The 24,621-nt window shown below is 38.7% G+C and overlaps 1 protein-coding gene across 6 annotated transcripts in view; it reads left to right on the forward strand.

The window, feature by feature from the left end:
* Positions 1–24,621, forward strand: part of LOC125229027 (vascular endothelial growth factor receptor 1) — a 102,810-nt gene that overhangs the window by 46,978 nt on the left and 31,211 nt on the right. For 5 of the 6 annotated variants that reach the window (XM_048133788.1, XM_048133789.1, XM_048133790.1 and 2 more), the window contains 3 exons: positions 10,503–10,594; positions 12,117–12,149; positions 14,306–14,460. In XM_048133788.1, the coding sequence (XP_047989745.1) occupies positions 10,503–10,594; positions 12,117–12,149; positions 14,306–14,460 (280 nt within the window). The remainder of the gene's footprint in view (positions 1–10,502; positions 10,595–12,116; positions 12,150–14,305; positions 14,461–24,621) is intronic. The other variant, XM_048133791.1, reaches the window with a different exon arrangement.

Raw genomic sequence — 24,621 nt, forward strand, 5'->3', positions numbered from 1 at the left:
ATTCTGAAAATGCCAACATTACAAACAATATTGGCATCTCCGTCACTCTTTAAGCACGTGCGTTAGATTAACTACTATGATTAGAAAATTATGTATATACTTACATATTTTACATAAAACGCGGTTTCCTGTACAACATGCAAATGACATAATAGGTAATGACTAACTATTATAAGATAAGGTTATTAACTAGAACGCAGGAAGGAAGGAAGCTTTGACAGATAGAGCGTAGTATTAATTTTATATAAGTATAAATTTACAGTGAAAAAGTTAAAAAACAACAGGAAACCATCTATAGATTGAAACTGACGTCAAGGCTTATAATTAGTAGGACCTACTATTTATAGTAGATACTCCCATACTGGTTGTTATAAACATAATATACTTAACATTGTATGATAGGGACAGCCAGCGTAAAGTCAATGCCATTGCATTGTCCTTGTCATACAATGTTATATAACATCTATAACTTCCAGTGTGGGAGCACCATTTGGAAGTATAGGTATACTTCCTATGCGATAAATGCGATCATAAGGAACGACTGTTCTTAACCCTTAAATTGTTTTTGTCCGTTTTAAATGACGTCCTATAAAGTCTAGGCTAACTCAGATTCCTAGGCACTCTGGCGCAGGTGGCGTGATCCATACGGTCTAGCGACTATTCCTTTTATTTTTACGCACTTTCGCATCGCTTTATCTTATCAAAATTTGAAAAAAATACTTAGTTTAAAAATTACAACCGTGAGGTTTTTTTGCGCTTATGACAAATGTCGTTGTTATGTAAGTATTTTAGTAATTTGTGCGTATTTTTCACTGAATTTTATTGAAATAATAATTAAGTTACTATTTAGTGTCATTCTTGTGAATAAATGACAAACATTTCATTATTATTTTTGAAGTTATAATATATGTCACTTTAAAGTGACACTGCCAGTTAGTACTAAATATTGTTTTTTTTCCATTTGTCACTTGTAACGGACATTGCCAACTTATTTAAACGAATATTTTTTTGTGTATTGTTAACATTAGTTGCATTTTTACAACAATATGGCTGGGCAACGTTTGAGGTCAAAGAAGATAATAGCTCTTCTACCACCTCCAGCTTCTAAAGACTCCGATTTAGAATCAGACAACGAAGAAAAAATAAGAATCTTAGCTAGAGAGTTTATTAGAGACGACTGCAGCAGTAAATCTTCTTCTCCTAAAAGTATAGGTACCTGTTTATTTTTGCCTGGACTATATTTTTATTTTATTTATTAGGAAAACTCACAGATAAAGTTACTATTAGGCTTATAACATAGAAACAACGAGCCAATAACAAGTTTCCACAGATAGAAACTGGGCAAAGTACATCCGTGCAAAATTACAGAAAATTGTGTAATTTATTTAAAGATTATGTAATACATATCTATATATGAGTTCAAACAATGATTGAGAGCAAACAATAAAAGAAAGGAAAAAAATCAGTAACTTGTTATAGTGTTATTTGAGAGTTAACAGTGGGTGAAGTCTTGGGTCAGTAGTTTGCGTACTGATATAAAACTGTCAGAAATCAGATCGATGGCGTCATGATCAAATCAAATTTGATTGAAATATTTAGTGGATCTTATAATAAAGGAGTTTTTTCTGAAGTTAGCATTAGTGGCGAGGATATGGAATATTCGTTTAGTGCGAGACGCAAGGCGTGAGGGGACTACGAAGTGGGAACTTCAAGCTAGACAGCAGATCCGGACAGTCAACATAGTTTTGAGCATTTTTCATGACGTAGATTACGTTAGAGATATTGCGCCGGACATAAAGAGGTAGCACGTGTAGTTTCAGACAATGTTGAGTGTAACTTATTAAGTTTACGTTTTATTCTTCTATGTTAGCAATGTGCATGTGTAGTTGGCAATGTCCGTCCAAAGTGACGTCTTTATGTTAAGCAGTAGTTGGCAATGTCATTTATAAGTGACGCTTAAAAAAAACCTGTAGCACAGCCTTAACTCCCTACCCAGACGTGTAGACACACCCTCATACACACGTCTGTGAACGCCTTAACATTCATACACTCACCATTCATCACATTCACTCAACCAATCATTCACACACCTCGCGTGCGCCATATTATTTCAGTCCGAATCCGTTTGCCTTTGAAGAAGGATGTAAGGTCGCGACCTTACAACTACATGTAAGTGTCCTTTCTCCTAGTTGTTTTGCGTAAATCACGGGACCCCTTTGACCATCCCCGGTTATACGTGGCGCCCAACGTTTGGATTCGTGTTGCGAAATAATTATCGGGAATCGCGTATTACAAAATGCCACCCAAAAAAGATATGGCCGCCGCCGATTCAATTTTGGAATCCAGTTCGAAAACAAAAATTTTGCCTTCGACGTCAGAGTCAACATTTAATTTAACAATGCCGCAAGAATACCTAACAATATTGTTGCAACAAATGCAACAATCGCATAACGAATTATGCGAGAAGTTAGTGACGGCAACTCAAGCGACATCATCGCATCAACGCGACAGACACTTCGCCGGTTGCAAACTCAGCTTTAGCGGAGCTGAAGATTCGGTAGAAGACGCGTTAGAAGTTTTCCTGGACGGCATACAAACATACAAAGACTGTGCAAACATTTCTGATGAAAATGCACTACGCGGATTGTCATTTTTGTTCACCGGACTCGCTGCAACATGGTGGAATGGCGTACGTAAAAATGTCAAATCATGGGACGAAGCCATTACCGACTTGCAACACGCTTTCGGCAAACGAAAAGCCCCTTTCCTCATACTTCGAGAGATATTTCGCGAAGAACAAGGCGATGAGAAAACAGAGATTTTCATTTGCAAAATTCGTGCATTGATAGCTCAGCTGCCATATTCGCTCGAAGAACAATTTCAAATTGACATGGTCTATGGTTTATTAAACCGTCGGATACGGAAACGAGTACCCCGCGATGACATAAAGTCGTTCAACGATCTATTACGAAAAACTCGATCGGCCGAAGACTCACTAGCCGAAGTGAACGAGAAGAACGGAACGACCTCCGTGAACGCATCGAACGTCAACGCTGTCAATGTCCGAACTGTCAATCGAAATATTGGAAATAACGACCGGCTTTCTGAAAATAAAACAACGTTTGCTGATAATAAACAATTTAAACCGAAATCCAGTGCGCGACAAAACACTACCAGTGAAAATAAAGTGCAGAACAATACGAACCTTGACGCGAAATCCAAACAAAGTCGTTTTTGCAATTATTGTAAGTTATTCGGACATAATAAAGAAAATTGCAAATGGTTACTCGCGAAACGTTCTGACGCGCCAGTTTCTCCTTCGGACAACAGTGACAATACAAAAAGTGAAAAGTTTTCGTGTTACGGATGTGGATCACCCGGCGTGGTTCGCGCCAACTGCCCGCGATGCAAGCAAGATTCGGGAGCTGCAGGAAGCAGCACGAATGCCACATTCTGCGCATTCTCAACCGAAGATCCAAGCGCTGTGACGGAGCCTACACCTGTCGATATGTGCGCGCGCGAGACACACACACACATTAACACACTTTCAGATACATCAACTGATGAACTTCTACGGGAACAAGTCGACAAACCGCGACCTATTCTTCCCATTACCGTCTGCGGACGTGAGGGTCGTGCCGTCGTCGACACGGGTGCGAAGAGGAGTGTTGCAGGTGAAACCTTGTACAAATTAATGAAGAACTGCGGTGAGTCATTTACCTCTTCCACTTTGAATATTAGATATGCCAAAGGGCATTCCGAAATAGAAGATATACTATCTGTAAACACTATTGTCACGTTAAAAGGTAAAGCCATACCTATGAATTTTATAATTTTCCCTGAAGCTACCAACAATGAAACTTTGTTAGGCATGGACTTCATTTTCAAATCAGGATTACAAACTGATTTTGATAACCATACCTGGAGCTTCAATGGTGAACCTGATATCCAGTATGAACTGCAGTATGAACGCGAACCTGTAGCCATAGCTACATGTAAACCAACCGAGACATCTCAGGCACTTCGAGATAATGAAGGTACTTCACTCAATAATGAACAACGGGACAGATTGTCTTCACTCCTTACCCATCACCGGGATACTTTCAATCTAGGAGGAGAGCCAACCACTTATGCTGTCCATCATATTGAGTTGATTAACAAAAATGTAAAACCTATCTCTGTACCACCTTACAGATTACCAGAGCCTAAGAAGGAGGCCCTGCGAGTGGAACTTGAGAAGATGCTGAAGGATGATGTCATCGAGGAGTGTGAGTCTCCATGGTCCGCTCCCGTGGTTTTAGTACCCAAGCGTGATAACACTATCAGAGTCTGCATCGACTATAGGAAACTGAACCAAGTCACCAAGCCTGATAGATACCCACTTCCGAGAGTGGATGACATACTACATAGTACTGGTAAATTCAAATACATATCAACCTTAGACTTACGAGCCGGTTACTGGCAGGTACCAGTCGCAACGGAAGACCGTGATATAACCTCTTTTGTGACACCACTAGGAATGTACCGCTGTAAGCGTATGCCTATGAGATTAAGAAACTCTGGAGCTACATTCCAAAGACTGATGGATAGATTTCGGTCCAACCTTCCCAATGTAACAATACTGGCTTATCTTGATGACGTCCTGATCCTCTCAGATAGTTTTGAGAAACACCTCCAAGACCTGGAAGCTGTTTTCCAGAGACTCAAACTATTCAAGCTGCGAGTGAACAGAGAAAAGAGTACATTTGCCTGCGAATCAGTGAAATATCTCGGACACATTTTGTCAGCAGAAGGGATTCAACCTGATATCGACAAAACTAAAGCCATCAGTGAGATGAAGGAGCCACAGAATGATAAACATCTGAAGACTTTCATCCAGACTTGCTCCTGGTTCAGAAAATTTATACCAGACTTTGCGAAGATAGCAAGACCACTGACAATGTTACTTAAGAAGAACCAAAACTGGATCTGGGGAGAAGATCAAGCCAAAGCTTTCCAAGAGTTGAAGAAACGCCTGACATCCGCACCAATACTACGGCAAGTTGATTATACCTTACCTTTTACACTTAGAGTTGACGCGAGCGGATACGCCTTAGGAGCTGTGCTGCTCCAAGGAGAAGGCTATGACGAACGACCAGTGGAATATGCGAGCAGATTACTCACGAGCGCTGAACGGAATTATTCGACTACAGAACGCGAAGCTCTTGCAGCCATTTGGGCCCTTGACAAGTTCCGTGGGTACATCGAAGACTCTGAAGTTACCCTTGCCACTGACCACCAACCATTAAGATGGATTTTAACTCTTAAGACACCTACAGGACGCCTTGCGCGATGGGCTCTGAAGATACAGGCCTATAACCTGAAAATCGAATATCAACCCGGAAATAAGAATGTTGTTGCCGACGCTTTGAGCAGACCAGTATGTGATGACACTACTAAGGATTCCTGTAATTTATGCAGTGTTATAGTAGATATACCACACATGTCACCTACCGACCTACGGAGCGCACAAGCGGAAGACCCAGAAATTTGGAAGATTGCTAAAGATTTCGAAAACAACAACATAGAAGCTGCTACACACTGGACTGAAAAAGGTTATTATATGTCACAGGGAGTGTTGTATCACTTTAACCCTGACGTTGAGAGCGAAGATCCTCAACTTGTCATACCACAGTCCATGAGAAAGGAGATTTTGAAGGAATTACATGATGCTCCTACAGCCGGACATAACGGAGTTGAAAGAACATATCAGCGAGTGAGTCAAAGATATTATTTCCCTGGTATGAAGAGATATATAAGCGAATACATTAGAGACTGTAACGAATGTCAGCGCTACAAACCATCCAACTTGAAGCCTGCAGGGTTACTACAGACACCTGTACCAGCTCAGAGATTTGAGGTACTAGCAATAGACCTATTTGGACCTTTGCCTACTGGAAGTAAGGACGAACGATGGATTTTTATTATAGAGGATACTGCAACTAAATGGGTAGAACTCTTCCCATTAACTATAGCAACTGCAGAAGCTTGCGCCAAAACCCTGGTTGAAGAAATTTTCCTCAGATATGGTTTTCCCAGGAGAGTAATATCAGACAATGGTGTACAGTTTGTGTCACAAGTCATGCAGAAAGTCATGCACACCCTAGGAATAGAGCAGAACTTGATACCTCTATACCACCCAGAAGCGAATCCGGTCGAGAGGAAAAATAGGGATTTGAAAAGTCAACTGGCTATCATAGTTGAAGGGAACCACACTAACTGGCCTAGCGCACTACCTGCTGTACGCTTCGCCATGAATAACGCCGTTACTCAGAGCACCGCGAAGTCGCCTGCTTACCTCGCCTTCGGGAGAGAGATGCGATCACCGGTAGAGAACAGACATGACCTGCGAGCTGTTATCCAGTCAGAGAACTTTATACCTCAGATAACACCCTACCTGTTGAAGCTCAGCGATGATCTCATCAAAGCTCAAGAACATAATCTACAACAACAGGAACGCAGGAAGACTTACGCAGATCAAAAGCGTAGACCCCATGAAAACTATAACATAGGGGACAAGGTCATTTTGAAAACACACGTCTTAAGTAACCAAACAAAGGGCATAACTAGCAAATTTGCGCCCCGACGTGACGGACCATACATTATTTCTAAGATAGTCAGCCCGACTACTTATATATTAGCAAACAATGGCGAAACTGTTGGTAAATATCATGTGTCAGACTTGACTACATACCATCAGAAGAGTGGTGATGAACCTGCAGAACCCATCATGCCACAAAGGAAGAGAGGTAGACCGCCCAAGCGAACACCTACTACCCCTACTACTACTCCACCTGCAGCTGGTGAGAAGAAGAGAGGCAGACCACGCAAGAAGCAACCTGTGTGTCGGCCCATGGGCGAGGACGTCCCCATGGCCCGAAGGGGAGCCTGTAGCACAGCCTTAACTCCCTACCCAGACGTGTAGACACACCCTCATACACACGTCTGTGAACGCCTTAACATTCATACACTCACCATTCATCACATTCACTCAACCAATCATTCACACACCTCGCGTGCGCCATATTATTTCAGTCCGAATCCGTTTGCCTTTGAAGAAGGATGTAAGGTCGCGACCTTACAACTACATGTAAGTGTCCTTTCTCCTAGTTGTTTTGCGTAAATCACGGGACCCCTTTGACCATCCCCGGTTATAATTTCCAATTTTTTTATGTTTTTTTTTCACACATTTTCCCCTTAATCTACCCTAACTGAACCCAAAACACCAATTTTCATTATAAAAATCCTGCGCGATCATAGAGTGGCAATTTAAGGGTTAAAGTATAATATTTTATACCGTGCACGAAATCAAGCATCAGATAATTATAAAAAACACATCGACAGAAGTTATTTTAAAATCCAATTTCTACTTAATAAGTCAGGTAGAAATATAAAAAGTAACTGAATTGACCGTGACGTTACTCAATTCGATTTCATATTATTAGCAAGTCGTTCAAATTCGTTTTGACAGCTCATAAAAAGAAGCTGATTTGACTAGGAGGCAAGTAGCCTATCGGTAAAAGTGGAAAATTAGAAGAATCTTTCTCCGTTACTCTAATGAGACTTTTGTTGGAGTGAAAGAGAAAAAATACAAAATTAAGCTCAAGGTTAGATCACTTTATTAGTATATAATTTTTAAGAAAAAAAAACCGCCTTCCTTTGGGGTTCTGGTGATAAATACTTTCAAATGTTGGATTATGTTATCAATTCGTCTGTATATTTTTAATGTTTGTTATTTGATATCTCCGTCATTTCTGAACCAATTTTGAAATTTAGATGATTCTGAAGTACTTACAGATGAGAATGATTATCAGAACGGAACTCTAACCAGGGGCGGCTCACTCTTCATCAGCAGTTCCACTGCACCAAATGTCACTGTTCTGGACGTAAGTGCATGCTGTTCTTATAAAAATACCAAAGTCACTATAAGTGTGCCGTTCAGATTTGAGGAGTTCCGTTCTGACCATCATCAGCAGTTCCACTGCACCAAATGTCACTGTTCCGTACGTAAATGCATGCTGTTCCTTTAAAAACACAAAAATCACCATATGTATGCCTTTCAGATTTGAGGAGTTCCCTCGATTTCTCCAGGATCCCACCACCAGAACTGGGTTCTGAGAAAAATGGGACCAATCTGTATGCATATCCATTCAATCAAAAAAAAATTTCAAAATCGGTCCAGTAACGACGAAGATATCGAGGAACAAACATTAAAAAAAAAACATACAGACGAATTGAGAACCCCTTCCGTTGAGATTTGAAAGGCGGATAATTAAACTGTATTCATGTCGCAGTAAGATAGATAAAACCGTTATATAGTTATAACCCTAGGAATATAATTATACGTCGTAACATAGTTAAACGAAAGCGATTAATTGCTATCTTACTAGGAATATAACTATAATACGTACGTTACTAGTTTAGTCATATAGTTTTATGACTGGATTCAGTCTAGTGAAATGATTGTAGGTAGGAGTGCGACGGTGCGGCAGAGGTATAGTTATAACCCTAGGGATATAATTATATGCCGTAACATAGCTAAACAAAAGCGATTCATAACCATCTTACTAGGAATATAATTATAATACGGTAGGTACTAGTTTAGTTATATAATTATATCACTGGATTAAACTTAATCTAGGGATATAATTATAATACGTCTCTAAGTGGGACTGGAACCGGAAGTCCCGGTTCTTTATAGTTCTATACCAAAAAAATCAAAAGGAACCCTTATGTCGCGACTCTGTCCATCCGTCTGGGTGTTTAGAGAGAATAAGCACATTGAATTGGAAATAATTAACAAATTCTTGCCCTAAACAATTCTCCACTGTGGTTTGTTTGTTTAACTTCGTTTAACTATGTTACGACATATAATTATATCCCTAGGGTTATAACTATATAACGGCTTTATCTATCTTACTGCGACATTCATACTGTTTTCTTTTCTAAGATATTTCCACCTTAATAAGGCGTTTCGTATCATTAATATTCATGAAAGCGGCACGCGTAAATTAACCTCAAATTTTAATGCAAGTTACTATGAGTTTTTATTACGTTTCTCGGTAGCGCAAACGTAACGAAATAGTACATTACTATACAAGTGCGCTAAAAAGGAAGTTCGAAACGAGTTGCAATAAATTAAAACAGATGGAAGGGGTTGTTTTAAATCGACACGAGTTACAAATTTCCTTTTCACACGTGTATCGTACGACATTTTTCAGTACAAATGACCCTCTGAAGTTTCGTACTGACAAGAAATGAACCACAATGCGCACTAGTGATTAATTAAAATTATGAAATGAAAGAGTAATTGAAATACAACTAAGGAACAAATCAAATTATTTTACTGAATATTTTTTATTTGATTTGTTCTTTTTTCAAGTAGTCACGAAAGGGAGTGTACAAGTTTCTAATGGGGTGGCAACGCGCATGTGACACTGTTTGAGTTGCAGGCGTCCATAGGTTACGGTGACCGCTTTACATCAGGCGGACCGTATACTTGTTTGCCACCGACGTAGTATAAAAAAAAAAGTAGTCACACTATTACTATGTGGCGTGTAAATGTGTGCCTTAAACGGCCGAGTAAATTCTAGTCTGGCAACACCACCACCGACACGCCCTTCTTCTTGTCTCGCACTGCAACGAGCGCACACGCCGCTCTATCTTTTAATTAGATAATTAAGTTAAACGTGGTTAAACCCACAGAACTTAATTTAGATAGAAGAAACAAATTCATATATTTGTATAGGGGCCGAGCGTGTCAAATTTTGTACTGAAGTTGATTCTTACCTGTAATTTTAAATATGTCAGGCTCTTGATTGTTCATAATTTTTGTGTTGTTGCAATTGAATATCACGTAACGAGGCATTTTTTATGTTTTGGTTGACTTCAACTTACAAAAATTGACGCCCGAAAGCTGCAAGCTGCGAGTAAAGGCGGACAACTCAGTGGATTTCACTGAGTTCATTTGACACGCTAAGTAGATACGTTTGCTTGATCTATGGTATATATGACATCTGTGGTTAAACCTTTCTTGTAACCTGAAAACCTTATCTCAAGAAACATCCGCTGTATTATTGAAGACATCACCCTTCGCCCCCTATCCGGAAAACTACCTATAAATTATAAATTGAAATAGATTCCCGGATCGGCCACCAGTGGGCCTTCCCGTTTTTTCTTTCGTGTATGACTATTTCAATTTATAGTAATTGAAATCTTTGCTGGAGCCATCTCTCTCACCAACTGAGTTACGGAGGCCTGCGAATTCCACCCATGCCTTTCCTCAAATTTTAAACGCCTTAGGGTGGCGCATAGCGACATCTACCCGTAAGAAATCATCTCAACAGACACTGGAGTCTCAATTTATATTGAGAATTCACCAGTAACAATGTGCTATCCCATTCTAAATTTGTTTATAGTAAATACATCTACCTACCTATATTTATTTATTTTCTTCTTTTTAGCATGACGTCGGATTGCCTGAATACGAACCAGACGCAGAACACAGATCACACGTTCCTCAACACTGCTGCCAGTAACCGATCAGGAAGACTGGGTAATATTATATTCCTTTATTCATTTAATATAAATACTTATTATAGTCGGTCAAACAAGTCTTCTGGGCGAGCTCACTCCATCATATGCCACGTCTTTGCCTTTCGCCAGTCTGTGGCCAAGGGTAATCTAATTTAAAAAAAGGTTATTTGTTTTACAGGGGGCAAAGTTGTTGTTTAACCGCACGTTATTCAAGGCACGAAGGTTAAACAAACTTTGCCACCGAGTGAAACACAAAATTTTCACCACACCAACACGAACAAAATACTGACTATAAACTATCAAACTAAATCAAATCAATCAATCTATTCAATATTTATGATTCAAAATCATCAATATAGGTAAATTCTACCAGCCATCTTAAGAGATCAAGTTAAAATTTGTATGAAATTACTTTGCACTCTTGTGGATAAAATGCAATTTTGCTATCTGTTATCGAATAGCAAAGTAAGGCTTTACCAGTTGGTGTGGTGAAAAATATTTTTCCCCTCGCTAGCTCGGAAACACGTGTTTTGTCCTTTAACACTTTCGCTACCAAGAACCCGACTGTCGGGTACACCGCTCGTAGAAGCGTAGCCGATTACATGGGTTTCCCCGTATGTAGCGAAAATGTCGTAGCGCCGCGTAGAGCCCGGTTTCGAAAGTGTTAATACCAGCGGGTAAAAACGCATTTTATCCACTAGTGGGTAAAGTAATTTGACCTTGAATAAAGTCAAATTAACTGCTTTGAAATTGATAAAAGTAGGTGAATCTAGTAATAAAGATGATTTACCACCTGTGGAACTACTGGAAGCAGTTATAAACGCATTTTTTGCGTTGTAGTTTCCTCGCTATAGTGAGTTCAGGATTCTATTCTTAAACCACTCGCTTCGCTCGTGGTTCAACTATAGACTCCTTTCACTTGCTCGTTTTTCAATTCCACACTCGGCGTTAAAATACAACTTTGCCCCCTTGTATAACAAATAACTATTAATCTTTCGTTTGCTCGGGTAGAGCTGTTCGGAAAGAGAAGATTCGTGAAATGTATGAGGTCCAATATACTATCAATATTAGTACGAGAGTGTTCAACACTAATTTTATCCCTTGTCCCTGAACATCTCACCAACGACAACCCAGGCCGCGTAGCCGAACGGCATTTCTCCGACGCGAAACGAAAACAAAACGCCGCAAAAGGTAGTCTGGGTATGTCGCGCCAATACGCAGGAGCGATAGAGATAGATATCTACGAGCGTTTCGTTTCGTGAGCGTTTGTGCCATTCGGCGACGTACTCTGGACAGACGGTCCTGCCACCTACGTACAATAAGCTGCAAAGGAGACCCCCTTGCGTACAAATTTTGTATGGCAGGGGGTCTCCTTTTCTCTGCAGCTGACTGTACAAGGAGGCCCGACCCCAATTGAAAATGGGAATGCGGCAGGAAGAAGAAGAACACTAATTTTATCCCTTGTTAGACAAATAAATAACTACTAAATGTTTCTGTTAAAACAAAACTAAATTTTAACTGCTATTATTATTTTTTATCAGACAAGCCTAAACCACAATCGGAATCTGAAAAAGGTAAATTGTAGACTTGCTTACATTTACGGTGTGGAACCAACTTTCCTTATAATTATTATATTTATATTATAATAGGCATGATATTAAATAGGTTAAATTGATTTTTAGTTACCTCTTGTTATTTATTTAAATAAGTACCTAAATAAAAACTATAAAAAAGGAAGTCAGAAGAAAATAAGACAATAATGTGTTATTGATTTTATATCTAGGTATTGAGCATATTACATTGGGTATTGATCGTTGTAAATAAATTCTAAAATATATATTAAGTTCGAACTGGTGATTTCTTACGTAAATTCTTTATTAACTAATTTTAATTTAAGCTAATAAAATGTAAAATTGCACTTAGCTGGGACCTATATAATTATTTTCCCCTCACTAGCTCGGAAACACGTATTTTATCCACTAGTGGGTAAAGTAATTTGACCTTGAATAAAGTCAAATTAACTGCTTTAAAATTGATAAAAGTAGGTGAATCTAGTAATAAAGATGATTTACCACCTGTGGAACTACTGGAAGCAGCGATAAACGCATTTTTTGCGTTGTAGTTTCCTCGCTATAGTGAGGGGAAAAGTTTTGTGTTACACTCGGGTGCAAAAGTATTTTTCCCCTCACTAGCTCGGAAACACGTGTTTTGTCCTTTAATACCAGCGGGTAAAAACGCATTTTATCCACTAGTGGGTAAAGTAATTTGACCTTGAATAAAGTCAAATTAACTGCTTTAAAATTGATAAAAGTAGGTGATTCTAGTAATAAAGATGATTTACCACCTGCGGAACTACTGGAAGCAGTGATAAACGCATTTTTTGCGTTGTAGTTTCCTCGCTATAGTGAGGGGAAAAGTTTTGTGTTACACTCGGGGGCAAATGTATTTTACTTCTCGTGTGTTAAAAAACTCGCAAGTTCAGGATTCTATTCTCGAACCACTCGCTTCGCTCGTGGTTCAACTATAGAATCCTTTCACTTGCTCGTTTTTCAATTCCACACTCGGCGTTAAAATACAACTTTGCCCCCTTGTATAACAAATAACTATTACTTCTCGTGTGTTAAAAAACTCGTAAGTTCAGGATTCTATTCTCGAACCACTCGCTTCGCTCGTGGTTCAACTATAGAATCCTTTCACTTGCTCGTTTTTCAATTCCACACTCGGAGTTAAAATACAACTTTGCCCCCTTGTATAACAAATAACTATTTCTCAAATATGCAATGAAATATTGTCTTTACGTTCCTTAAAATGGGCTGGGAAGTATCGCTTTTTGGGCGCAACAACTCGAGAGGACTGTAAAGGGATTTCATATTATTTTTTAGGCCTAGGCCTGCAAAGTAACTTTTTTTTATAAAATATAAGTAAGTAAGTAAGTAAACACTTTATTGTACAGAAAAATAATACAGCACATAATATTTAAAATAAAAAGTTTCAGTACAAAGGCGAACTTATCCCTTTAAGGGATCTCTTCCAGTTAACCTTTGAGCATTTGAGGGAGAGTTTGAGACGGTAGACATCCACATAATACAAAAACTACAAAATAATAACAATACATTTTTCATTCCTTAGTCTAACACGCAGTATATATTAATAAATATATAAATAATCAATAAATATTTAATATATATAAAATATATATATACTACTTACAAAACCGCATACAATCCCTGTCTCAGTTTTCGTCCGATAGCCACAGTTTCTTTAGATTCGCCTTCAGCGATGCGACCGATTGACACTGTCCTTATATTGTCCTTTAGAGCATTTTTTTTTATTTCATTGTATGTTTGAGAAAAGCACTATACATGCCTCGGCGTGAAAACGGAATAAACACAAAATATTGTCCTTTAGAGCATTTTTTTTTATTTCATTGTGGCCTCGCTCGCACGCTCGCTCGGCCGTATATACCAACTTGGCCGGAAATCCTCACTTTCCCGGCCTCTGATGTAATGTACTATTTCAAGTAAACTTCAAGGATCCATTTACGCGGCGCGAGAAATCACAAGTGAGTTTTATTACATTGCGGTACTTCTACGATTGAAATCTTAATTTGTATGTAACCTCAAGAGTCCGCAAGTCCGCGCGCCGTCTAGATGAGCCTTAATTGCGCTAGGAGCTTGGGGTATGAGTTATATTTGTATTTATAATAAAATACTTAATTTATTATATTCAGTATCGGAGTCAGGCTACGTGCAGCCAGAATGGCGGTCCAACTATGAAAGTGACTACGTGTACGAGGGTCGGAAGCCGCGGCCGCTCACGTCTCGCGATCTTCTCGCCTGGGCCTTTCAGATCGCTAGAGGCATGGAGTACTTGGCTAGCATGAAAGTGAGTATAAACTTGGTTAAATTACACCAAAGAGGATGGAGTATTATAGAGAGTTACTGTCAAAGTAAAATGTGTAATCACAGTGACTGCCATCTCTCGACACAGGCTGAAACTTTTGAACCTCAGTTTTGACAATTTGGCCCATATTGTTATCTTGATATATGTTAAAATGTCAAATATTAAAATTAGCGCCATCTAGCCGAGCGTCCCCCAAAGGTGTGATGCCATCTAGGCCACCGTACGTTTTTCTCTAGGGCTTTGAGGTACGTTTTTTTCTTAGACTTTATCCGTCTACATATGTCTTTGATTACACTGTCATACACCTACTGAGCCTCTACCACGACGATATTGTTTACACCGGCGAGGTTCGAAACCCAGCGAAAGCCAAAGCCCGAGCTCCGCGTAGAGCCGAAGGCCCGGAGCTTCACACGAGAGGCGTGCTGGGGGACGGGGAAGTTGCTTACTCGCCTGGGCCTTCGATAGCTGTAGGTATGGAGTACTTGGCTAGCATGAAATCTTTGTTTACTTTATCACATCAGACTAATTTGCGTTAAATTATGAATATGATATTTTTCCCCTCACTAGCTCGGAAACACGTGTTTTTTCCTTCAATACCAGCGGGTAAAAACGCATTTTATCCACTAGTGGGTAAAGTAATTTGACCTTGAATAAAGTCAAATTAACTGCTTTAAAATTGATAAAAGTAGGTGAATCTAGTAATAAAGATGATTTACCACCTGTGGAACTACTGGAAGCAGTGATAAACGCATTTTTTGCGTTGTAGTTTCCTCGCTATAATGAGGGGAAAAGTTTTGTGTTACACTCGGGTGCAAATGTATTTTACTTCTCGTGTGTTAAAAAACTCGCAAGTTCAGGATTCTATTCTCGAACCTCTCGCTTCGCTCGTGGTTCAACTGTAAAATCCTTTCACTTGCTCGTTTTCAATTCCACACTCGGCGTTAAAATACAACTTTGCCCCCTTGTATAACAAATAACTATTACCTCCGATGTATCGAGGACAGCTTTTTCCCATAATATTACAGCCATAGGAAAATATGCGCCGTACCTCCGATCTCTGTCAGCGCATATACCTCTTAAAAAGTCGCTGCAAAAATCATCTAAGATACTGTGGCCAAAGATGAGGCGAAAACTACCTAAAGTTAATCAGCAAAAACAAATACCTACTAGCAGTTTGAAAATCAGAAAATCGTGTGTGTTGTGAGTTGTGCTGTGACGACAGTCATGGGGACATCATAAAATTGACAACATTTCAGTTTGTTCACTGGCCTGTTTCGATGCCGTTGAATGACCAGTAAAATGTAAATACAAATGTGTTTTTAATTTTTCAATACGACCCCGATGTCAAAGGAAAATATAGCTGAGGCTCTAGTGAAAAAGGGGTACACGTCTCGCGGAGCGCAGGCACAGTATAATAAAGAGTACTATCGTACAGTATGACCACTCCCTTTCCCCGCTGAAAGTGCCGCCCACCCCCTCTCGGTTACCTCACAGTTACCGCCTGTCAAAAACGCGAACAGTTGACCTGTCTTATGTCACTCATACAATCATGGTACGCGTTCACCTACACGAGCTTAGACTGTGTGCTAGGAACGCGCCTCTTTCATATATTTGATCGCCAGTGTCCGAGGTGTGGCACAGGTGAAAAAGGGTGTATGTCCCGTATATGACTTATGCCGTTTTTCACCTGCGCTCGCTCCGCGAAACTTGTACCCTTTTACACTAGAGCCACAGATTAGGTTTTTTATTATTTTGAATTCGTAGACGTCATTTTCATATAGTCATAAGTACATACAAAAAGAACACACATTTTTTAATAAATTTACAGATTTAAAGTAAAGGAACGGGAGATATAAAGGCAGTCCTGTCCTTATATGAGATAGGGATCTCTTGCTAATTTTCAAGTAGACAAGTAGAAACTCTACACTGAGAGAAAATACAACCAGTTTTTTGGTTAAAATAGCGCCTACGTGCTCTTTGGTTCAAACAACAAGCTACTTGTCATTTGAATCGGCAATATATTTGAATCAACAAGTCGATTTTATAAAAACAACCCGACACATATTGTTTTAAACATACGTTTGGCTGATTCAAATGGATAAACTGCAACAAGTCGAACTTGTTAAATTCACAATGCAAATTTCTCTCAGTGTAGCTACACAGATAGACTTACGGAATGTGTCCTAATATTTAATATTAAGAGCGCTATGACAAAAAAAGGCGATATATTGTAAAATGTACAATATTTATCGGCAAAATTGCGGTAAATTTAAATTCCTAATATCTTGTACTTTAGGCCCATTAAACAATATTTATCATTTAATCCTTTGAAATTGAGAAATTGAAAGTAAAACGAACTCAATTTTGTCTTGAAAATACATCGAAACAAGTGATCATTTCTCCGAAAATCTACATGTTATCGAAGTTATTTTAGTATATAAATAATCTGCACAATGTGCTTAAACTGCTGTTATCCATTTGTCGTTATAATATTTTATCATAATTTTTTGCCAATTTTTTAAAACTAGCCTTCCTGTCGCTATTTTACCGGCGACGGACGCCTGCGATTTCAGTGCCGCGCCGGAGCTCGAGGAGGTAAGACGTATGTCGCTTTGGTCTCCGAGTTTTCATCGCAAACGTCGAGAATATTTATCGTTGTGTGGGTCGGACTCCTTGTTTATACACGGGCTATCCTCGCATTGTGTGTGTGTAAACAGCGACCAACGAATTTGATCCCAGATCCGTAAATATTTGCTTTTGTAATACTTTATTATGTTTGAATGTTAAAGTATTACAACATTGTGATGATAAAAATGTGAAAATTACAATACGGTCAAGATGATAAGACACATCAAGATGGTACTCGGGATCTGATGATGGAGCCAGAAGGTGGTCACCAGTACCAGTGAACCATGTAAGTAAACGACTTCGTGTTTAGGCTCGTTGGGTTCGTCTCAACAAGACCTTTGACAAGAAGTGGTACTCAGGGTCTGATGATGGAGCCAGATGGTGGTCACCAGTACCAATGAACCATATAACTAAACCCAGAGATGGGGAAATCGTAATCGATTCCGGATTACACGATTACTTGATTTTACTTTGTAATCTGACACTACTGGGTGTCAGATTACTTGTAATGTAATCAAGTGAAACGGTAAATTACCATTACATGTAAAGGAATCACTAATCATCTATACAATCATTACTATTACCAATAATTCGGAATCATAGTCGATTCAAAATAACTGAAATTATTGACTTGATTACTTTCAGATTACGAATATGTAGTACCTCAGATTGCTGACTGTCACTTTGATACAAAAGTCATCATGGGTGTTGTAAAATAGGTTTTAGGGGGTGCTGATTCCAAAATTAATGACCAATGTGGAATCTGACATTGCTGACTGTCACTTTGACACAAAAGTCGTCATGGGTGTCGTAAAATAGGTTTTAGGGGGTGCTGATTCCAAAATTAATGACCAATGTTCAATCTGACATTGCTGATTGTCACTCTGACACAAAAGTCGTCATGGGTGTCGTAAAATAGGTTTTAGGGGTGCTGATTACAAAATGAATGACCAATTTGGAATCTGACATTGCTGACTGTCACTCTGACACAAAAGTCGTCATGGGTGTCGTAAAATAGGTTTTAGGGGGTGCTGATTCCAAAATTAATGACCAATTTGGAATCTGACATTGCTGACTGTCACTTTGACACAAAAGTCGTCATGGGTGTCGTAAAATAGGTTTTAGGGGGTGCTGATTAAAAAATTAATGACCAATGTGGAATCTGACATTGCTGACTGTCACTTTGACACAAAAGTCGTCATGGGTGTCGTAAAATAGGTTTTAGGGGGTGCTGATTACAAAATGAATGACCAATTTGGAATCTGACATTGCTGACTGTCACTCTGACACAAAAGTCGTCATGGGTGTCGTAAAATAGGTTTTAGGGGGTGCTGATTCCAAAATTAATGACCAATTTGGAATCTGACATTGCTGACTGTCACTTTGACACAAAAGTCGTCATGGGTGTCGTAAAATAGGTTTTAGGGGGTGCTGATTAAAAAATTAATGACCAATGTGGAATCTGACATTGCTGACTGTCACTTTGACACAAAAGTCGTCATGGGTGTCATAAAATAGGTTTTAGGGGGTGCTGATTCCAAAATTAATGACCAATGTTCAATCTGACATTGCTGACTGTCACTCTGACACAAAAGTCGTCATGGGTGTCGTAAAATAGGTTTTAGGGGGTGCTGATTCCCAAATTAATGACCAATGTTCAATCTGACATTGCTGACTGTCACTTTGACACAAAAGTCGTCATGGGTGTCGTAAAATAGGTTTTAGGGGGTGCTGATTCCAAAATTAATGACCAATTTGGAATCTGACATTGCTGACTGTCACTTTGACACAAAAGTCGTCATGGGTGTCGTCAAATAGGTATCCGGAAATGTTTGAAAACTAATGACCAATTTGGAATCTGACACTGTTGACTGTCACTTTGACACAAAAGTGATCATGGGTGTCTTCAAATAGGTTTTCATGGGTACTGATCTCAATATTAATGATCAATTTGGAATCTGACATTGCTGTGGGTGTCATCAAATAGGTTTCCAGGGGTACTGTGCAATGTCAGGTTCCAAATCGGTCATTACTTTTTAAATCATTTCATTAATTTTGGAATCAGTACCCCCTAAAAACTATTTGACTACACCCATGATTCCTTTTGTGTCAAAATGACAATTAGCACTGTGAGATTCCAAAATAGTCGTTAATTTTGGAATCAGCACCCCCGGAAACCTTTTTGACGACACCCATGACGACTTTTGTGTCAAAGTGACAGTCACCAATGTCAATATTCCAAATCGGTCATTAATTTTCAAATCAGCACCTCCGGAAACCTATTTGACGACACCCATGACGACTTTTGTGTCAAAGTGACAGTCAGCAATGTTAGATTCCACATTGGTCATTATTTTTGGAATCAGCACCCCCTAAAACCTATTTTACGATACCCATGATGACTTTTGTGTCAAAGTGGCAGTCAGCAATGTTAGATTCCACATTGGTCATTAATTTTGGAATCAGCACCCCCTAAAACCAATTTTACGACACCCATGACGACTTTTGTGTCAAAGTGACAGTCAGCAATGTCAGATTCCACATTGTTCATTAATTTTGGAATCAGCACCCCCGCAAACCTATTTGACGACACCCATGACGACTTTTGCGTCAAAGTGACAGTCAGCAATGTCAGATTCCACATTGGTCATTAATTTTGGAATCAGCACCCCCTAAAACCTATTTTACGACACCCATGACGACTTTTGTGTCAAAGTGACAGTCAGCAATGTCAGATTCCAAATCGGTCATTAATTTTTAAATCAGCACACCCGAAAACCTATACTCGTGGTATATGCACTTGAAATGTGAAAGTGAAAATGCTAGAATGACATGTAAACCACGAAGTTGTATAGTCATATTGTTCATTAGTATTGGTGACCACCATCTGGCTCCATCATCAGACCCTGAGCACCACCTTGAAGTAATTAGAATTGTATTTGTCTTATTTTATCATCATATTAATATATACTTTACTCTAATACTTATCATATAACAAAAGCAAATATTTGGGATGGGGTCTACTTTTATAATTATTACTTTAATTTTTTAAATAAATTATAACATAATTGATATTATTTCGCGCTATATTCTCGTATTTTCGTACAAAATAATGTTTATTAGAAACCAAAAGTTTATATCGAGATAGTAGATTGTGGTTGTTATCAAAATTCCATAGAAAGGATCAAGATTGTTTTGTCCATTATTGTAGTGCGAGCGAGTGATAAGACGTGCTAGAAAGGGTCGGCATATTGGGCTCGCGCGGCGGGTAAAATACCTAATTTCGCCCGACGCCGAAATGTTATAACGCTCTTAACATTTATTTGCTTTACGTAAGTGCTTGCTTTAAATATTTAAAATGTTGCATGTTGAAATAAATTCTTACAGTCATACTTAGGCATTGGTCCCACCGCGAGCTAGTAAACTATGAGCTATCGGCTATAAAAACGTACAAAAGATAATCACACTCCCGTGTAAATAAAACAGACACGGCGATGTTTATAGTTACTCGCCCAGCGGTGAGCTATCAAAACCGCCGTGTCTCTTTTATTTGCACGGGAGTGCTTATCTTTTGTTCGTTTTTATAGCCGATAGCTCATAGCTTACTAGCTCGCGGTGGGACCAGTGCCTTAAGCTACAAAGAGACTTTTTTAAGTCACAATGTTTTATTGTAACGACCTCTGTAATGTTCTCGTAAAACCCAGAACAATTTCAATGTTTTATTCAACGCTTAAAGACTGCTGGGACCTCTTACGATTTTATTAGCACTTCTAAAGCCCACCTTCAAACCTTCAAACATCTGACACTTCTATAGCCCACCTTCAAATATCTGAGAAGGATTAAAATGTATTTTTGACATAGATAGGTGTAAATACTGTGAATAAGGTACAGCGGGGCAAATCTCGACTGGGGGTTAATGTAACTGGTCCAGTTTTACAATGTTTGCATTATTAAATAGTGTCCACCGGTTATATATTATATGGTAGCTTTCGCCCGTGTTCAGTCGCGTAAAAAAAAAAAAGTAGCCTATGTCAACTCAACATCCCTTCAACTATCTCCATTTAAAGAATCACGTCAATTCGTCGCTCCGTTTTGCCGTGAAAGACGGACAAACAAACAGACACACACACTTTCCCATTTATAATATTAGTATGGATGGTAGGCGTGTTCAGTGGATACATGTAGAACTAAACATCATAGTGTAATAAGGGAAAAATGGACTAGTTACAATTGTCCCCAGTAGAGATTTGCCCCGCTGTACCTTATAGTTATTGTTGTAGAAAAATCCTTAATTTATGACAATTCTGGTTTTAACTAACCAAATATCTTTGTCTTAGTGAAGACTCGCTTAGTGTTTTCATTTACAACGATCTGTTAAAGCAACATTAAACTAACCATGCATATTATTAAAATAAGAGTTTTCCTGAGATGTTTTTTTTTTTAATACTACGTCGGTGGCAAACAAGCATACGGTCCGCCTGATGGAAAGCGGTCACCGTAACGAATGGACGCCTGCAACTCAAAATTACATGCGCGTATTAGAAACTTGTAATTTGTGATATTCATTCTCAGACGACACTGCTCCGACTTCCGGTACCTTGGGTCATTATTCCAAAATGACGGAAGCATCGACCGTGACGTGAAAAATAGAATAAATGCGGGATGGATGAAATGGCGACGCTCAGGGACAACATGCGATCGACGGATGCCCCTTAAACTTAGGGGAAAATCTACAAGACGATTGTGAGGCCTGTTGTATTGTAACGGAAAAGATGAGGAGTGGCAGGTTGGCGTGGTTCGGTCATGTAATGAGGAGGGATGAATGTCATATAGGCAAAAGAATGTTGGAGATGAAGGTTGATGGATGGAGAGGGAGGGGTAAACCCAAACAACGCTGGATTGTGTGAAAGAGGATATGAGGAAGAAAGATGTGAGTGTTGAGATGACGAAAGATAGAGGAGAATGGAAGAGGAAGACGTGTTGTACCGACCCCACATAACGTGGGATAAGGGTAGGAGGAAGAAGATTCTCAGACGACACTGCTTATCTTTATGGGAAATAGGGGCAATGTGAACAAAAATAATTTGGTCAAATACTTTGAACAGTTAAACTCAATGGCAGTGCATAAAATTATTTTTTTCACATTCCCCTACTGTTCCCAAATGTCAGAGGCAGAAAATAACACTAGACATAAGTTAAATATAGCTTTATATAATCTTTGTACATATAGTAGTAAGGTTAGCATAATTGACACTAACAAATTTGTTAGTAAATACCATATGCCTATGGTATTTTTGACTAAAGGTAATTGTTACCTTTCAAATTATTACAAAAGACAAATAGCATTATCGCTATCCTATTTACTTGACATTTCTGCCAAAAATTTGGCAGACAATTCTGCTCCTATTGAGCAGCAAAGTATGAACTTGGAATTGGTTCCAGTCATAACCAATGATTTAAACTAGCTTTTAAGACAAAAGATTCTGTCTCTGGCAATCTAGACTTAAGTAAATATAAGGAAAAAAACTGTAAGCAAGGGAAGTATATCCACCTGGTGCATCAAAATATTCAATGTATTAGAGGTAAAGATTTACAAATTGAACTTTTTATGAAGGATTTTTATATAGATATTTTATGTATTACTGAACACTGGTTAAAAAATAATGAATTAATGCCTCAATTTATTAATCACCAGGTAGGAAGTTCGTTCACCAGGCATAGTTCCATACATGGTGGGTCGTTAATTATAATAAATAATCAGTTAAAATTTAAGGAACGCAAGGATATTGTGTCCATGTCTGTTGAACGGACTATAGAACTAAGTGCAGTAGAATTGGAGCAATTTATTGTTGTGTGCGTGTATAGGCCGCCATTAAGTAATTTTGAATTATTTGAAAGCATAATGGAATCTGTGCTACTGAAAATATCGCCTTCCAGCAAGAAATTACTTATTTGCGGCGACTTTAATGTAAATATTTTAGAAAATTCGACATTAAGTTGTAGGCTGTTGAATTTTTTCAAATCATGTAATCTGAACCACATTTTTATGGAGCCTACTAGAGTGACTGCTACTAGTGCAACCTGTATAGATAATATTTTCACAGATATTTTTCCTATTACAAAAAATGTAATCAGCAATTTAGAGTCCGACCATTTAGGTCAATTAATGGTATTTGAAGCTGCTAGGAAAAATACCTTGAAAAAACAGATAACTTTTGTACCAGTAACCTCGGACCGCGTGGAAAGAATGAAACAGAGTTTAGTTCAGGCGCTACCCGTTCTGTCTCCAAACATGAGTCCTAATGATATGTATAATTCATTCTTTCACACATATATGGAAAATTATAATACGATATTTACAACAAAAACGGTCACGGTTAGTGATGCATCAGTTTTTAGTGAGTGGGCAACTGCAGAGTTACATCAACGAAGACGTGCATTGTATGCCTTGTATGAGGAACGGCGGTTTAATACGAGTGATGAATTTAAAGAACATGTCAAACAATTTTCGAAACAGTTTAAATTAGATTGTCATACCGCTAAACGTAATTATTTAAGCAAGAAAATTAAAAGTAGTTCCGATATAATTAAAGCAACGTGGAAAGTAATTAACGTGGAGACTGGTCGATCAAAGCAAAGAACAAATGAACTGAAATTAAAAATTGATGGCAAAATTGTAGATTCCAATTTAGAAGTAGCAACAGAATTTGAAAAGTTCTTCACTGATATACCAGTTTCCACAACTAGGCACTTAAATTCATCACCTGCATCTGCCGTTACATTGTTAGAAGATAATGTCACAGAATGTAGTAGAGACCTTGTATTTGAACATGTTAGTACCTCAGATATAATTAAGGCATTTCAATCAATTAATGTTAAAAAAACTTGTGACCTTTGGGGAGTCTCTGTCCATGGTGTTAAATCTTTAATAGAAATTGTAGCGCCTGACTTGGTAGTTATCTTTAATAACAGTGTTGATTGTGGTGAGTTTCCTGATCTTATGAAACACAGTAAAGTCATTCCATTATTTAAATCTGGTAGCACATCCGACCCCACTAATTTTAGACCGATATCAGTGTTACCGACATTCAGCAAAATTTTTGAAAAGTTAGTGTTATTTCAGCTATTGCAACATTTTAACATCAATAATCTAATGCACAATAAACAATTTGGTTTTACACGGGGTCGCTCAACAACCGACGCTGGTGTTGAGCTAATCAAACAGATTTTCGATGCCTGGGAGGAGTCACAGGATGCCTTGGGTATCTTCTGTGATTTATCTAAGGCTTTCGATTGCGTCTGTCATGAAACACTGATCAGGAAATTGCACTACTATGGAGTGAGAGGATCGGCACTGAATTTAGTCAAATCTTACTTACACGATAGAATACAAAGGGTCGACGTGAATGGACAGCGCTCACCGGGGTCACTAGTCTCTATGGGTGTACCGCAGGGATCAATATTGGGGCCTTTCCTGTTCCTTATCTACATTAATGACCTGCCATATCTTGTAAA

This window comes from Leguminivora glycinivorella, chromosome 8 (genome assembly GCF_023078275.1).
Source record: "Leguminivora glycinivorella isolate SPB_JAAS2020 chromosome 8, LegGlyc_1.1, whole genome shotgun sequence".
Taxonomy (NCBI): Eukaryota; Metazoa; Arthropoda; class Insecta; order Lepidoptera; family Tortricidae; genus Leguminivora; species Leguminivora glycinivorella.